Source organism: Zonotrichia leucophrys, chromosome 3, assembly GCF_028769735.1.
Source record: "Zonotrichia leucophrys gambelii isolate GWCS_2022_RI chromosome 3, RI_Zleu_2.0, whole genome shotgun sequence".
NCBI lineage: Eukaryota > Metazoa > Chordata > Aves > Passeriformes > Passerellidae > Zonotrichia > Zonotrichia leucophrys.
In genome coordinates, this window is record NC_088172.1 from 47594498 (window position 1) to 47612905 (window position 18408).

Genomic DNA, 18408 nt, shown 5'->3' on the forward strand with positions numbered 1-18408 from the left:
GAACCACTTGTGGACTGGGGGGCATTTCAACCTCCAGTGTGATGTTCAAATCTCCTCTCTTTAGGCAGCTGAAGATTCTTCTTTTAACTACAAAAATCAGGAGTTTATTGGAAAATGTTTAAAAAACACTGGTACTTAAGTACCGGGCAATTGTGCCACCATTCTGGCAGCCCTGCAGACCACTTGCACTAATCTCTGTTTTTTAAGGCTCTGTGACCTCTAAAATTGCAGCTCTCAGAAGTAATCTGCTCACTTCAAATATCCTCCCAGCTTATGTCTGAGTGCCAAAAGCCATACAGAGAATAAACAACTTTATTTTATAACAGAATTACAGAAAGCAAAATATCACTTAATACAACTTTAAGCTACTATAAATCTAATTTGGCATTTTAACTATACACAGAGTCAACAGCAAAAAAAACCCCAAACAAACAACCCCCTAGCAAGAACAAATTAAAAATAAACCCCAATATAATTAACAGGTTTTTGCCATGGCAGTCTCAACTGATGGTACTCTCGTACTACTTTATGAGTGGAGTTCATCTTATTCATCTTATTGATCTTTTATTCAGTAGCCTAAAAACCTGCATTAACCATTAGAGGAAGCATGTGAAACATATACCTTCTCTGTAACAGAAATGTCAGTTCTAACATGGAGACACACTGAGGTTTAATAGCAAGCGAGCATTCTACACATGTATCCAAACAATGGAAGTACTGAAATTGGGACACGGTAAGAAAAAAAAAGCACTACGGTTTTAAGCTGCCTAGATCATCTCTTGTTGGAAAAAGAGAAAGATATTTTGTTCTTCCTTCTTTCCTTATCTGGAATGCTGCAGACAGCAAAAAGTCTGCAAAAAGTTGAGCATTGGCACCAAAGTGCAAAAAGAACACAGTGCTCAGTCAGAAGAAATCTGTCTGCAACTCCTTCTCCTCTACAGACTGCCACACCATCTCTGCTCCACAGAGAGGAGAACCTTGGAAAAGAAAGAGTTACAGAGATACCAGTATAAAATTTATCCAAAGAAATATATTTTTTCAAATTTTAGCAAATGTTTTATTTTTATAAAAAACTTCATTATGTGATATCATATATTTACCTGAATAATCTGAAAAAAAATCTGTAAATTACTCCAGTAAGAGATTTCACTTGAAATATCTGAAAAAACTATATCTAAATTAGTAAAGATCCTCCTTCCTGCACAATTATCACCTACTCCAGTGAACAATGATTTCCAGACTTCTTTTGTTCACTTTCATATAATTAAGAATCAGTTTCAAAAATACAAGTATTTGTGCAAAAGAAGATCATACCCTCTAGAACTTCATTAAAAAAACCCCAAAACTCTAAGATTGTTAAGAAGTGGTTACAAAAATAAACAAGAAAGACTGTAAGGGAATATAGACCAAAGATGTTAAAAGGAGTTTGGTATTGGCATTTAAGTTGTGAACATCTGGTCATTGTTGCTAGGCCTGGTGGATTCAGTGGAGTCATGATGACTTGGAATGACTACAGTTCTTCGTGGTCAGTGACATTTATATTTCTGGAAGAAAAAATGATATGGAAGGTTACATAAGCAGTTTTAACCAATACTATGTCAGTGTCACATCAGAATCAGAAAGTAACTTTCTCAATGCAGGGTTCTTGGGTTTTTTTTACAAGAAAGGAAGGTTATTTAATTAAAAAAATGTTGCATTGACCAAAACCCCCTTCAGTCATTAGGCATACAGTAATACGTTTTTTCCAAGTACTCATCTTGCTTTAGAGCATTTCTTCTCTTCCCAAAATTCTCATGTTATTTTAATTGCAACCCCTTAACAGTTTACTGAAAATTTTAATTCACAACCTAGAATATAAACAAAAAAGGAAGGTACTTGTTCAATTCAGTAATCCTTCAGAATCAGAATGCAGTGTCTTTTACTTTTATTAGAGAAAACAAGTCTACACCAAGAATTCTGCTGTAGTCATCAGAGCTTTCGTTGCCTCAGAAACAACTATGCAAAATTCATTGCATGACTCCATTGCCTTAGCACAGGAGAGCAAAAGGCTCTTGACAGATAGTCAAGGCACTTCAGGGGGCTTTCTTTTGTTTAGATGACTAAATTTTCCCCCTAAAGTTTAGCTGAAAGGCATCAAACAAGTCTCCAGGTCTGACACAAAAGTAGCATGGAGAAATGTCATTTTTTATTCTGTCACAAGCACTGAAGACCAGGAACCTGTAAAGCAATTGACAAACTCAGACAAGAACAACTGACACACTCCAGTCCTTTGCAAACAACCATTCCACAAGGTCTATGTTTCTCAAAAATGCAAAAAAAAAAAAAAAAAAAAAGCCCCTCAGACAATGGAAGGAATTCTTTGAATGCTTTTTTCCCCCAATAAAATTTTTACAAAGTAGTTAAATATTTGATGAAGGAACAGAATCAACTTTGCAGCTGGTCACTAATGTAGAAACATAGTGCAAACCTGCCAAAGTGATTTTTTCCTCCCATGATCCAGTCCCCTCTCAAAAGATGTAATTACTTCTATGGGTATATTGTGTTGAACACTGATTGAAGATTAAGGTAGCATGAAGAACCTGCCACATTCTACACCCATGTAAGAGAAGAGGCAATCCCTGCTTGCAAGACCTTTAAATTCACACTGATTAATAATGAATTCAAAACGTGATGGTAGCACACAGTCTAGTAAAACCCTGCAAATCCAAACCATCTGTTCTGCTGTCTCAGTGTATCTTTCTACCTTAGATCCTGTGATGGAAGTGCTGAAAATATGCAAGGGGTGGTTTGAGTGTGCATGTTTAATGTTGCTGTGTACCAAGGGACCAATGAAATCACCCAAAGCACAGGCATTCTCCTTACTTCTAACAGCCCTCACAAAACTGATGCGCATTTCTCCAAGCCCTCTAGAACATTTATGTGATGTGGGGACTCATCAACCCCCCTATCTCACAGTTCAGTATAGTTCCCTGTCCTCCCCTGTGCTTTTAAACCCAAACTGGAGCATACATGTTATACTCATTCTCAGTGTCACTAAGCAACAAAGGCATGAAACAAACCCAACTGAATGCTGAAATAAAGGTACAATGAAAAAACAGACGTTTGTGCAGTGCTTCTTATTTTTGGTGCTTTTCCCCAACTCTCCCTCACAAGCAACCCCACCTCCAGTGTTATTTTTGGTTTCTAGCATTATCTAATGTGAAAATAATTTTAAAAAGTATTAGTGCTAAAACATGAATATCCAGGTCAGTGCTCATCTAGCACTTCAGAATGTGACCCACGTTTTCTCCTGGTTTGTACATTTATGAAAAAAATATTAATTTCTTTTTCAAACACAAAATAATCTGACCAAATGTGAAGAAATTTTCTGGAGGCAGCCCAAACTCAGTTCTACTGCGTTTTACGTCCTGAAAAGTTATGTAAATTCACATGCTGAGAAGCTCAGAGGAAAAACTAGCCAGAAAATACTGTCTGAACACACATGACCAAAACAAACATTGCAGTTCTAGCACAATCTGTATGAGGTCAGGAAGGGAATTGGAACCACTTTGACAGAGAAGCTGGATAAAATTCCTGTCTGCAAGCAGAGGGCAGGCCATCCTACTCGCATCCTCATTCTCCATGGCACTCAACATTGCTGCTCTCTGCTGCACACAGCAGGAGCTCAGGACAAACTCTCAGGAGGGTTATGTGTACAGTGATGAGACCCAAGAGTTCTGCAAGCAGATGTGAAAAGCTCTTGAACCAACACCCCCCCTGCCACAAGCAGTCTCTTAACTGACCATATCCCTGTCAACATCTGGCAATGGGTATTAGCTCTCCCCTTCCTCATCCACACACAGGCACTCTCACTACTACCCACTTGTTAAGAAAAGAGACACTTGTGGGTAGATTAAATAAACTAAAGCTTTAGTCTATGTCTTTCAGCTAAAAATATGCATCTGTGATCAGACAGCTCAGGAAGAGTCCAATTCCTTGACAACAGTCATATTCCATGGAACAGCATTCAATAGATGCACTTCATATCCTCTCAACTGATAATTGAATCTTTTCTCTTCTGGATGGCAGAAGTGATACTCAACAGTTCCATCTTCAGCTTTTAGGAAATTCAGGAACAGCAATAAATTTGATCTTTTTAACACGACGGATTATCAGGATTATGTGAAAAACACCCTCCCCTCTAGTAGCTTCCACCAAATTTGGAATCTAGTCAGTGTCTCATTTTTCATATATTCCTGGCACTTCATGGCTGTGCTCAAGTCTGCTACAGCTGCAGGTTGAAATTTATAATGGCTACTTTCCTTGGGTAAAGAATTTTGTTCAATACTAAGGGAACGCCTGCCTGCACAGGACATAGAAGTCTCTTGTCCATGGGCCACAATCACCATTGTATAAAATACTGGGAAATAAGAATCATGACTACTCTCATTTCTCTAAAATATATAAAATATATTTCTTTTACCTTGTCTGCCCCTACATCAACATTGATCAAAGTGCATAGTAAAAGCTTGAAGTTGTACTAAGACAACTTTCCTTGAGATGCTCCAATAACACCACTGCTCTTCTAGCCAGATACAGAGGCTGGTCAGTAAAAAATCAGGGGTCTCCTGATGAAGGTTTAAACCACTGGTTTTTACATTTCCTTAAAAATCTCTCCCACTGATATACCCATCTATCCATTAACAAAATATTTTTCTTGAATCTAGATCTACCATTAAGAAAACCATCAATTTTGAAAAAAACCTGAAGCTCTAGTCTCATATCAACAGCGTGACAAGCACAGGAAACCTGAAGCTTTACACCCCCAAATGGTTACAGAGCTTTAAGGCTTTAGTCTATAATGAGGGCAAGAGCAGATTTATTCAGTGTTCATCCTGCTCTTTCTATTGAATACATGAAGGAGAACCATATTGTGTTTTTTTCCTTTTTTATCCTCAACCTAGAAAGGAGAACCTAACAAATTAACATGACTTCAAACAGCTTTTTCAACTGATAAAAGGCTTTAAAACTTGATTTTCCAATACAGTGACCTTCTTGCCTGGGAAAATGATAAAAGGCCAAAAATTTCAGTGTGTTTAGGATTAAGGATTAGCTGACTAATCTGAAACGTCCAAGTGTGTCCTTTCACTACTGAAAACTACACAGTCTTCCCACTAAACAAGCAAGATGTTAAGCAAGAGCTATAATTGTGCAGGTAAACAGAAAAGTGTGACACATCCTTCATATTTTGCAGAAATAGCCCAAATCCACTTCAATACAAACTATAACAACTTGACCAGACATCGCAGAAAATGCTGTGAGAGTATGGTGACAAAACTGGGAGACATATTTAGGAACATTTGCAACTGAAATTAATGTCGTATTAGACCTAAGATAAAAATTCTTATACTAAAAGTCTTCTATTAGCCCCTGTTTCAAGTCACCCTTCTGGAATCCTTATATTAAAGATGCCCCATATTTTTCAGCTGCAAAGACATGAATGGAACAGCAAACTGAAGCCACATTTTCCTGTGTTAATTATCTGCATAAGCTGACCTGAAGTATTTGCTCGAGAGCATTTTTGATTTTAGTCTTCGTCTTCCTCAGCAAGTTCAGTTTCTTTGTGCACCACCACTCTCGTCACAGACATGTCAGGGTGCTGTTCTTTGGCTTCTTTGATTGCCTGTGCCAGGGCCTGCAGAGGTATTTGAAACATGGAACTTAACAAAACCAAGAGGACGTGCACGTGGGGCCAGAGAATGGAAGAGTACCTTTGGAAAATTTGGTTATAATTTTTCAGAACTGTAAATCCCTGAACTTGAGTTTAAAGGTAAAAAAACCAACCCCCAAACCAAACCAATTCCCAAAACAGAAAACCCAAAATAAAGAAAAAAACACCCCATCATATTAAAATTTACCAAGATTTCCAGGAAGTAACAAGTAACCATAAAGTTTTAAGATAACTTTCTAGCTCAGGTTAAAAAAAGTATTTCTATATCCCAGAACTTTTTGAATTTCTGCAAAGGATCTAAAAAATACCCCTTTACAAGAGTTTAAGATAGTACAGAAAAACAAGTGTGCCCTTCAGTTTCCTGAACAAAACAGAAAGACGCTTTGGAATGTACACAAAGTTTGGTACTGAAACTCTGGAATAAGATCATAACAAATTTCTCAGCACAAGAATCCCATTTTTCTCCTTGTACTAGTTTCAGAGAAATTTCTCTAGCTTTATTCAGGGAAGTGTAAATGCAAATATCATTCAGTTGCTTATAATCCCTCTCCATTTTAATAAATTTTATCACTTAAGAGATGTACCAATATAGCCAGTTGGATCAGATGACCATCATAAGTCCCTTCCAACTGAAATGTAATATTTCATTCTACATCACAGTCAACCACACAAGAGCACACTCTGAATCATTACAGGTGAAATAGCAACTGGGGCTTTCTCTTTCTTGCCCACATCCTACTACACATCTTATTTCAGTGAGCTGTATTACTGCTGGAACCTAACACAAGAAAAAAAACAGATGACATGGAAATATGTTCAGAAGCAACAGTTCACCTGCTCACCTTAGTACCAAATGCAACTAACCCCCCCCCCACCAAAATACTAGAAGGAGCAAGAAAAATATAATGCAACAAAAAGGTTTATCATAATTTAGAAAAGTGACTATTATTTCCTGAGCTAGCTACATGTATTAAGTGAGAGAAGATATAACTACCTCTGAAGAGAGACTGAAAACATGAGCATTAGGCACCCTAAGCATTATGTGACACTGAATTTGAAATCCTACTAAGGGAATATGTACAGGACACATAATGTGTATTGGTACAATACTGATATTTGCTGTTCATTAGCAATCAAACCATAAACAATTAAAAAACCCTAAGACTCTATCTGGTAAATAACAACAAAAACATTCATATTCTAAAACTTGACACTGAAATATTTTTTTTCTATTGAAAACTATTTTAGTAATATAGGGAGCTAATTGACAAAATAAACATCCAGCATGTAGTCTGGGCATTTAAGAAGCTTCATATTCACTCAAGAAAAGTGGTAGATATTTCTTAAATCTCTTAAAAGCTGCTCACTGCTGTTTTAAACTTCAGTAATTAAAACTGAATTTTGTACTTCCTTTTTTTATAATTTTATTTTTTACTTCATTATTCACTTATCACAAATAAAAGAAGGGCTTTGAGAATTGTCTGGTATATTACAGCTGTTTTGTGACCTTTCCAGACATTTGAAGTGCACTGAATGGGTGTCAAGGCAAACAAGATCCATTCATGCTTGATGCTAAGCAGCCCTGTCATTTAATTATGAGTTTCAAGAAGAGATTCAACTTGCCAAAAGACACTTCCTGGACATAAATAAAAATATGAAAGTAAATTCCTTGAAAATTCTGACTATATTACAATTCAAAAGTTAAACTTTTATGTTGATTTGAGAAGCCTTCATGAAGTTAGAAATATTTTCACTGCAAGGTAGGCTTTTCCATTTGCATTAATCAATGACTGTTGATTGCTTTTGTTCCTACAGTTTCTTAGATTAAAAAAACTCTGTGTAATCATCACTACAAAGACTAGATAATTGACTTTTCTCAATTATTTTCCTGTGTAGTGCTCAAATTCAGCCTTATTAATTTGGCACGTAGAAGGTGATCTTAACCTTAGTTACTAAGATATTGTAAAATACTGCTTTAGTACTGATGGAGATAAAAGGTACAGACAATTACAGCATATCAACAATTACTTTTGTTACACATAATTCTACAAATATTGGCCAAAACTTAATATTTAAATTTAAGCAGTTAGTGTTCTAATGTATTTCAAAGCTTTCAATCAAAATGAGTGCTGCATTCAGATGCTGCTGAAACAATGCAGTAGAGACTCCCATCTATCCAGATCAGCATATCAAAATAAGATTATTTCAATAATGTTTTTCCTCCCAGTATAAAAGCTGCACCAAATAAACTGGGTCTTTTCCAAAAAGAGTAATCCCTCTAAAAATAGCAAAAACCCATTCACATGATCTATGATGCAAATTTACAAATGCTGTTTATCTTTCACATACATTTAAAAGGTTTCTTAACAGCAAAACACAACTATTTAATAACTATGCCACAATTAACAGCCTCAGGATCTTTCTCTATAGTTTTGTTCAATTTTTCTATCTTTCTCTTACTTCAGATTTCTGAAACATCATCTAGATCTCACCAGACGACAAAACCCACATTTTAAGTGTTAAGTTTGCATACTCACCTCATCATGGTCAATATCTGCATCTCCAGTAATGACAATGCGCTTCTCAATTCTTGTTTCCGATACACCACCTTTTACCATCTACAGACGTCGGAAAAATAAAAAATAAAAACAAACAAAAAACCACCCCTGTAATTATTCAATATTTTCACAAAGCACAGCCTTCTGTTCCATTGAAGCAAATAGATTTTTGTGTCTGAGTTGCAATTAGTAGTAAATGTGTTCAGTGCTAAATCATCCTCTCCTTTTTCAGCTATACAGGTTGGTCACCTTCTAGTAATTGTAAATCTGATAAAAATCAAGCAATAGAGAATTACTCCTGTTACTAGAGCCCATGTGTGGCAAATTGTAATTCCAGCTTCTTCTGCCATATAAATCTGGCAACATGGAAATTCCAAGAGTCTTCTTTTATTTCAACACATCTATCATGGGCCTTTCCATAGTCATAATCATCATCATACAATGATTTGGTTTTCAGTTCTGTCATTCAAGGACCTTCATCAGATATTTTCAACATATTTCACACTGCTGAGTTTTGCGCTTTTATCCTTCACTTCTTATTCTGAAGAAGTGATTATGTGATTAAAACACCTCAGCTTATAAAAACATTCTCACAGAAATAACATCATTTGCCTTTTAAATCAGCCTGAGTATGAGAAAAGAATAAACTACACTACGACCAGGGAAGAGCTAAGATGACTCTGTTAGGAACATCATTAGAATATTAAAACTATTTGGGAAGGTCCCTTTATCAGTAATGAACAGTTTGCAAGATAAAATAAAAAGTCAGCTTAGAAAATTCAAACAATCTTGTTACTGACTGTTTATCATCAATTCAAAAAACATAAGGATCTGCTGCATCATGGTAATTCCAGTAACTTTTCAGTAGAAGACAAGACTGAAACCATTTTCTTTAATTGCTCCTTCCAAGAAGCAAGACTATTTGACATCTGAACTTGACAAGAAAATGTACACTTCCAGTCAAAACTGTGATTCAATTCACTGAAGAAAGATTTTTTCCTAAAATGGTAATGCCTTAATGATTCCCAAAAGGAGCAGGAGTCTGAAAAGGATCTTTTGACTAGTCTTTATAACAAACGTATTTTTAACATATGTCTTTTTAATTCTGAGCTTACTTTATTTCATATGACTCACTTTCCAACATTATTCTCCCACTATCATTTTGTGCATATGACTTTCAATCTTCAGAATATTTAAATCTTTAGAAAATATATCCAGTGAGCAGTGAATTATTATTCAATTCTCTCATGTTGTAAAACTTCTGTATCTTGGAGGAGGGAGGGAGAATCCTGAATTCCCACTTTGCTTCCCTTTTCCATTTTTCTTTACCCTAAATAATTCTTTCTATAATTTTCTTAGTAAATATGCTAAGAGTTCAAACAGGAGTTAAAAACTGTGTTATTTAGGCATGCCTAAAATTTGACAAATATTTACATAAATTAGTAATAACAACAATCATCATCATGCTTTGGTAGTTCTAACACACTCTGGCACGAAACATTCCATGTTTCATGTTTTCATGAAAGAGATGGGATGTCCTGTTAAGACTGAGTTTTCCTTTCCTTTTCAAGCATGGAATGCAGAGGAAGTAATTCAGCATCCAAACAGGCTTGCAAAGTAATCTGACAGAATAATCTGTTTTAAAGTATACTCTAAACCTAGAAACACAAGGATGATGAACACAAAGTCTGGGAAACATTGTTTCAGTTCATCTTGGTGTCATTAACAGGTCTCCTGTGAACCTCAGACAAGTTGGTGACACTAGCAAAGATTCTGTAGGATATCAGTGGTTGAGGACAGGGCTGAACCTGTAAAAATTTTGTTACATACTCATTTGTTCAATACTGAAATAAGGCCTATATGAACTACTGAAAAACTACTAATCATACTTTTCCATCTCTACATGTCCTATTCCCAGCTATTCCTGCTTATTGATTAGGACTTCTATCTTCAAAACCTGTACAGAAAGATTTAATTTTCACACATGCCTGGAATGAATCCCTTCCATTTCAAGTTAGTTCTCCTCAATTAATTAGCACATATACAAGAAACTTCATGCAAAATTGTATTTTGAGGGTCCGGTCTCTTTTTTTTTTAATCAGGACATGAAATATAATTTACCTTTGTGATGTGTGTAGTTGTGGTAGTAGAAATGGACTCTGATGTAATTGTCTGTGCACTCACCAGCACACCAGCGTCACCAGCAGCATTTCCATCAAGCTATCAAAAAAAAAATGCATCGCTGTATATTGGCATTTAAAAAACTTTGTTTTCACAGGAAAAAAGGCCAGTTTTCCCACTAAACACATTCTTTAATTCAGCTAGAACTGAAATCTAAAGAGAACCCAGCCAAGTTTGCAGAGTCAGGTAAGGCCATTATTATGGCCCTTTCCTGTGGAGAATTCATGCTCACAGTTATGCGTTCCTTTCAAGAGAAATGAGATATTTTAATCAAGTTTCCAAAACTGGATTAAAATGAGTTATACTTTTGTAGTCAGCAACTAAGTCTTTATATAGCAAAAGAAAATTGAAACTTCTTAAGTAATATGGTTTTGTAACACTGCCCTTATCTAATTCATAGCCAAAGTATAAGATTATCTGCTAGGAAAAAACTATACGCTTTTGAAAAGCACATTATCTATGTTGATCTACGTAACTGTAACAAGAAGAGGACTGCCAACGAACCCATCACCATACCTGTGAAGATTCATATGTGATAGTTTTAGTTTCTGTTTGAACAATTGGAATTTCTTTAGTGGAGATTTCAGTTCTCTGTGTGGCATCTGAAATGGTTACCATCTCTGTTTTCACTACTGGAGGCTGTGATGCAAGAAATAAACAATCAATTCAAAAGACAGAAGAAGATTTGTAAAGTGGACCAAGAAAACACAACCAAAAGCTCAAGAAACGCATAACAGTAAGATAAATATTTGACTGACTTCCCATACAAAAGCATGCAATAAATAAGCAAAATGATATGAAGATTAATACATCAGCCTTCTAGGATATCCATAACATTCTAGGAAAATCTAATCTTCTAATAACCTTGTCAAAGTTCAGTGTTTCAGCCAACAGTAAATACCAAAGAGCAACTGCTAAAACAAAGCTGCAACACGTGTACTAAAAATGTGTAAAAGCACCACTAAGAAAAAAATAAAAATCTTAGTTTGCATAAAGAAATTGACAGCTACATCAGACACATAAACTTTGTATTAGAACTAATCTGGGAAAATACCTATCACTCCTCAGTCTGCAAATCAGGACTAGAAATTCCATAAAAGTTTAACTTTTTAATATGTACTACTTCTGGAAAAGAAAAGCTTTTGCACACTGGATTTTAAACAGTCTAAATTTTTCTCTAAGTCAATGACTTCTTTTGACAAAGATTCTAAAACGCTACTTCAACAATTTGAACTAGTGGTGTTCTCTGCAATATTACAAACAAAGCAATTAATCTGGGGTCTGTAAGCTAGTGAACTCATTCCTTATCTTACTGGAGTAGATTTTCATTAGATTTAAGAACTAAAGCCTTTTGATATTTTTCAGATGCATCAGCTTCTGTCTTATATTGATTTTATATACACATAGGGCAAAATCCCAGGAAAAAACCCAAACACCCTTTTGTGCTTGCACACACAGCAGCCCTTCTTCCCCTCTCTCCAAACTATCTACGCTTTTAGGAAGTGTGGGAACGTGTAAATTTTAAAAGTCTGATAAACTAATTCTTTCACATCATTAATCAGAACAGCTATGTATGCAAAAGACAACAAAAGAAAGAATGTGAGTTGTTTCAATTAAAAAAGTGAAGAAAAAAAATTTGCCTCCATTACAAGAACAAGCAGGTAGAGAACTACAAAAAAACTCACCGAACTGGTGAAAAATTCAGCAGAAGATCATGATAAATTTGTAAAGACATACATGCCTGACTTTCATTTTTTCCCTTTCTGCTTCTTTATCACTTGCCCAGTAATGAACTCTTCAACCTTGTTTGGCTTAAAACAACTGGTTGCGACAGGAACTCAATCATGCTTCCTAAATATCTACTGCACTAGAAGACTTCAGACAAACATTGTGATAACACAGAGCCTCACCACTTAACAGTGCAGTGCTCTCACCCTCTGCAATTTCTAGCCATACATATTCTAACCTACAAATTCATACTGTTTTGTTGAAGGAGGGGAAAAAAGGCAAGAAAAGTAGTCAGTAGTAGTACGCGGAAAAAAGAAATAAAAATTTCTGACAGGTGCCTTCTAATTTCAATTTGCAATAGTTTTCCAATCACAATTATATGTCATGGACTTGTCAAAAACAGTTGACAAATAGACAAGACAAGACTTAAAACACTGGAAACACGTAAATAATAAATACACATTACATATGTGCATATAAAATATGGAGGAGATTAAAAAAGAGATCTCAGTCTTCGGAAGGTTTGCCTTTACTGGTGATTTTCACTCAGTTCTAGCAAAAAGTCAGAAACCATAACTGAGGGAGACAGAATTTCACTGCTCATCAATGGTTTCCCCTTCCAAATGATCTGAATCTTGTTGGATGCCAGAAGACGTGGAGGAATAGGAGAAGAAGAAAGGCAGGCATATTTTCACCCCAAGAAATAGCTCTGCTTAATCTAGTTGTTATACTGTTCTACCATTTACCTCAGAACAACAAATTAATTGTGGTGCAACATCAATGTCAACATGAGACACATCTCCATTGAGTTTCAGCTGTTCCTCCTCTTTTTCTTCACCTACATCTTGCTTAATTTGCTCTGACAAATTCTTCTCTTCTGTAGCTACAGTAACTGTATTGTCCTGGACCAAATCTTCAGCTGTAACTTGTGTGTGCTCAACTGGTACATTTAGTTTACTGCCTTCTGGTATGGCTTCCACATGCTGCGTATTTTCTTCTTGTTCTTTCCTTTTCATGTCTTCCTCTTCTTCCTGTTCTTCCCTGATGACTTCCTCAATTGCCCTATGATGTGGATGGTATTCTCCCACCTCTTCATCCTCACTCTCACTACTACTGCTGCTGCTGCTACTATCTGATGGCAATGACGAAGAGTCCTTTTTTGACACGTGCTCCACCTTACATGTCTCCCCAGCATCAGTGGCAACTTGCATTTTCCCTTTGTTGGTTTCGTCTACGACTAGTGTTTCTTCTATCCCAAACTCTGCCTGCTTCTTCTCCTCCACTATGTCCAGAGTCTCATGTGAACTCTGCACAAAAAACATGGATGAGGATAAACAAAAGAAGAGTATATGAATAAATTAAAATGATGAAAATAAAATTAGCCAATAGCTGGGTCATGTCATATGGAAGACAAAAGATGATTGTGATGGTTAACTGAAAAAAGAAAGAAGGAAAGAATGAAGATGGATTGGAAGAGTTAGAGCCAAATTTAGTCATGGAAAAAATCTGCAGAACCTTATCAGCATCGCTGACTCCAGTACAAGGCCCTTCTGCTCTGGAAGCATGTCTCTGTGAAACAAAAAGCAATCAGAGGACAATAATCAATGCATAACCCTTTTCAACAGTGCAACAACCTCCAAGCAAGCTTTTAAGAATGCGTACACACGATACTAGAGAGAGGCTATATATTCACTGCAAGATGCTAGTTGCCTTACACTTCATCTAAATATTCAATCAAAAGCAGGTAAGAATTATGGAAATTATTATGGGTGTAAGAATTGAATTATGAAAGCCTGAAAATAAAAAGCATGAATGTACTAGCCAGTGATGCTACCGAGGCAGCTATTTCTCTCAGTTAAAATCAGGAATTAAGAATAAATAATATTAAACAAAAGTAAACAGAAAAAATAATGCTCTACTACCAGTTTGCCGTAATTTAAAAAACAGTAAAAGGGCATTACTGCAAGGTTTTATTAGTTGTTTATCTTTGGTCTATTACTTTATGCAACTTAATAGATAATGAGAGGAAGACTGCTTAGAGTAGTACGTTGTCAGAGTAGCAAGACATGATTATAAAAGAAGGTCCTATAAGAATTCAGCTTGGAGCCAAAAGGACAATATTAAAGCAGCTTTACTAGTATTTGTTCCATAACAAAATAATGACAGCTATCTGAAAGCCCGCAGTAAATGATGTATTAGTGTCAGGTTTTTTTAATCGAACATACATTTAGCGAACAGTCTGCAGCAAAATTAAGAGCCCAAATGAAAGGAATACAAAAACCAACACACCATCTGTGACTTAATCCTAGCTTTTACGGCTGTTTACCTAGCGCAGCACCTACGGAGCGTAACCTTAGCCCAGCACTGATTCCTCCCTGCTTCTGGCGCGCTGCAGGTGCAGAGTTACGCTCTGAGGCAGGCACGCCGCTCTAAGGCAGCCGGGACGGACGGGAGCAGCCCGGACCTGTGCCTGTCCCTGTCCCGGCGGGATCCGTCCGGTCCCTGTGCCTGTCCCTGTCCCGGCGGGATCCGTCCCGCCCCCGCCGGGCCCCGGCCCGCGCCCGAGCAGCACCTGGGGCCCCGGCGCGGCGGCGCCCGTCTGCTCCCCCGCAGCGCCCTCTGCTGGCCCCGGGCTGGCGGCGGCGAAGGGCCCGCTGGTGCCGGCGCCGAAGCGCTCCTTACTAAACAAAATGGAGGTTATCTCCTCTTCCAGGCTCTAGACGGGTCAGAGAAGGGAAAGGACAGAATTAGACAGCGGCGGACGGAGCGGCAGCCACCTACAGAGGAGAGGTTTGGCAAGAGAGAGACGTGACAGCAGGAGCAGGGGCACGGACAGCGGGGACACAGCACAGCTGGGGCTGCGCCTCCAGCGCGCACAACACACCGTGCGAACGGAACACATCGACATTTACACACCGACACTTACACGGACTTCCCAAACAGCTCACTTTACTTAGCTGATAACTCCATATTTACTACTGGGATTTTTTTCCCCTTTTAAAATCCATTTCTGATACCTTCTAAAGCCCGGCTGGATTAGAGCTCTAGGGCTGTCAGATATATTTGCTTAGAATACATACCCACAGCGCTGAAATGTTAAAATATTTCTTACTTATTTATAACAAATTATATACATATAATTTTTTTAAATACTAAATATGCTAAGCGAATTCATGCTGATTAAAAATCTGTTTTGAAAAAGCCTTTCCCATTTCAGTGGGAAAACTTGTATTTCTCAAACACACATGAAAGGTGACACATTGCTTTAAAGCATATGTTTATAGTCTCGTCTATTTTCTGTAGGGCTAGAAATCTGTATGGTTAAGCAGACTTTGAAAGTTCACGTGGGTACATGACTCTGAAAAAGCTACAATTCTTTATTCCAGATTTCATTCCACAGGCTCTGGTAAGAAGTTAGAAGTAAAAGTGGTTAAAATAAAAAACCAACAACGTACAAATACATAACACGGACATAACAGACATGCTGACAACATTTCATGAGATGCATTTCAGCCTTCCCGAAGGGCACTGCAGAGAACCATGCCAGAAGCAGGTGCCAGAGGAAAGCCGAGGTGCCATGCACACAGCCTGGGCACTGCCCGTGTGAGCAGGGATGGGCACTGGGAACTGACAGAGGTTACACCGTGCTACTCTACAGACACCACAGCGCGGATGGCATGCAGAAGAACAGAGAAGGGAAAAGAAAAAGAACCCCTAACTCGGTTTTTAATTTTCCTACACTAAAATTCAAAGTTTATTTTAATGGTGGCTAAGAAGAGTTAACAGGAATACAAGTTTTTAAATCTGCCTTCATGCAACATTGAATATCCAATAGAGGGATGTATTTGTCATTCCTACTTTCTTTCCCTAGATTACTCCACCCAAGAAACATTCGTCTATTAACAAATTACATCAAAAAGCAAAAATGTTCATGATCCTCTTTTCATTGCACTGTGGTACCTTGTTTTCTGATCGCTCAAAGCAGTAAAAAAACAAAACAAAAAAAAAACCAAAAAACCCGCAGAGGAAAACCAAAATCTTTGTGTGGTAAGTGGTCTGTGTGCATCTCTCTCTATCCCTGCTCCCCCTTATACATATCTATATATATAAAATTAAAGACAGGCACATATCACCATCCATCTTTTAGCATTTTCCCACCTTCAACTTTTTGGGTCTTCCAGTCTTTTAAAACGAAAATCTGAGTCACAAAATTTGTTTGATAATGTAACCCCTGATCCCTGGAGCGTTTAATAGAAAGGATTAAATTTATAGAAATATTTCATCAGTTTTGTATCAGCCTGTGTTTAAATTCCTGGCAAATTCTTCCTGTAAACAGTCATACAGTCCAACATGAAATACTGTTTACAAGCTGTGGGGGATGGATTAAAGAAAAAAAATATTCTGGGTATCCATAAAATAGAAATATTTCTTCTATACATATCAATGTGTCAGTTTTTGTTTAATTAAGTCACAGATGCTGTGCACTTGCAGGAGTGTGGCGGATCTAGAAGTATAGTCACACAAATGAGATGTACCCAAAATAACATTTCTAGGACACAGACAATTACTTGTAAGCATTTTTGCTGAAGCAAAAGAAGAAAAAGAACATTAGCAGTGGTATCCCTGCATAATTCTCATCTATTATTCAGCTATCCCAAAGGACAGGCAAGGATTAACAGGCATCCATCAACAAATAATTCAGGATGGAAACACAGTTCCCCAAATGTCATATTTATACATGTTAGTGAAATGTGCCAGCTTCACATTAACCTAATAGACCAAAAGTGATGTAAAAATGTAACATCACAATTGCTACTCATCATCACTATCACACTGCTACTAGTCCCACTGGTTAGAGAGCTTTTCATTGCATAGATGTTATCAGGGACAAAGCCTTCCTCTTTTCCTTAATGGAAAGAGAGGTACAGAAGTGCAGACGTTTTCAGAACAGGTTGCTTTTGAAATGAAGCTGCTTACACAGCATTAGTGATTTGAATAATCATTACATAGTGAACATACCAAGCAAAACTTCTTATGTGAAGTGTCAAATAACTGCAAGCAATTATTTCTGTATAGAATGAAAATACATGTTTTGCTGTCATCCTAGACACATCAAATACAGTAATTTTCCAGTACTGAACAGTAATGAAACACTAGGTTTCTTTTTCAGTGGTCATTCACAACTTCATGGTTAGTCTGATGTTTAAGTAAAACATTGCTGGCATTCATATATATGTGTATCTATGCACATATACAGAGAGATCCTGGTTTACAACTCAACATTCTCCTTTCAGTACTGGCTTAAAAAAATTATTTCCTCCAAGGGAAAAAAAAAGAAAAAGAAAAAGAAAGAAGTGCCCAAGCCACCAAGCTAGCCCACAGCAGATACAGCAAAAAAAGCAGCAGGTTTCAGGGCAGCCACCTTATCAGTTTCCTCTGGTTTTGCTCCAGCAGTCCATGGCATTGTAATCCATTGTTTTTCCTTCCCAGGCAGTGTTTTCACTTGGAAAATGTGGTCTCCTTTTTTCTATTTGGTTTTCATTTTATAAAGCCAGTGTCAATCAACAAGCAATAAGACAAACATACACTATACATAAATGTAAAATCAAATCATCTGGAAGTGACAGAACATACTAGATGAGCAAAAAAAAACCAACCAAACCACCAGATATAAAGTAACTTGGAGGGGCCTCAACTTCAAGAGAAAGAAATCAACACAGAAAATACACACAACCATATAATAAAAATTAACTTGAACACTTTTATATGAATGCCTGTTTCAATCTATGACCAACATTTGTACCTGTGCATATACCACTATAGGTAGAAATATTAAGGTACTACTCAGAAATTTGAGGAATTTCTTGTCAGTAACCACAAATTAAGAAACTAAAGAAGTGATGCATAGTTAGTTGTTGTTGTTCTCTGTATGCACATACTCACAGTTCAGATAGCTTATAGATTTTACTGAAATAATGTCATATTATCAAAAATAATTTCGTAGCATCAAGCCTGCTTAATTGAAAGCTCACCTTTCTGTGGACTAAAAGAAACCTGAAGAATTTAAGGGGATAAGACAACACTACATTTAAGGAAGGAAAGGTGGGAACCATGGTGATAGACAAGGACAATAGCACAACAAACTGATTTCTTTCAAAGACTGATGTACTCATCTACTGTATGAAAGAAACAGTTAATAACCCAACAGAACTAAAAGTTTCACAACAGCAT

At 37.0% G+C, this 18408-nt stretch overlaps 1 protein-coding gene across 21 annotated transcripts in view; it reads right to left on the reverse strand.

The window, feature by feature from the left end:
- Nucleotides 1–294: 294 nt before the first annotated feature.
- Nucleotides 295–18408, reverse strand: part of EPB41L2 (erythrocyte membrane protein band 4.1 like 2) — a 137623-nt gene continuing 119509 nt past the window's right edge. For 6 of the 21 annotated variants that reach the window (XM_064708060.1, XM_064708061.1, XM_064708070.1 and 3 more), the window contains 9 exons: nt 17600–17704; nt 14750–14893; nt 13693–13746; nt 12924–13484; nt 10966–11088; nt 10390–10488; nt 8248–8328; nt 5536–5674; nt 295–1544 (listed from right to left, as the gene is read on the reverse strand). In XM_064708060.1, the coding sequence (XP_064564130.1) occupies nt 5567–5674; nt 8248–8328; nt 10390–10488; nt 10966–11088; nt 12924–13484; nt 13693–13746; nt 14750–14893; nt 17600–17704 (1275 nt within the window). In that variant the 3' untranslated portion in view covers nt 295–1544; nt 5536–5566. The remainder of the gene's footprint in view (nt 1545–5535; nt 5675–8247; nt 8329–10389; nt 10489–10965; nt 11089–12923; nt 13485–13692; nt 13747–14749; nt 14894–17599; nt 17705–18408) is intronic. The other 15 variants (XM_064708078.1, XM_064708075.1, XM_064708065.1 and 12 more) reach the window with 7 other exon arrangements.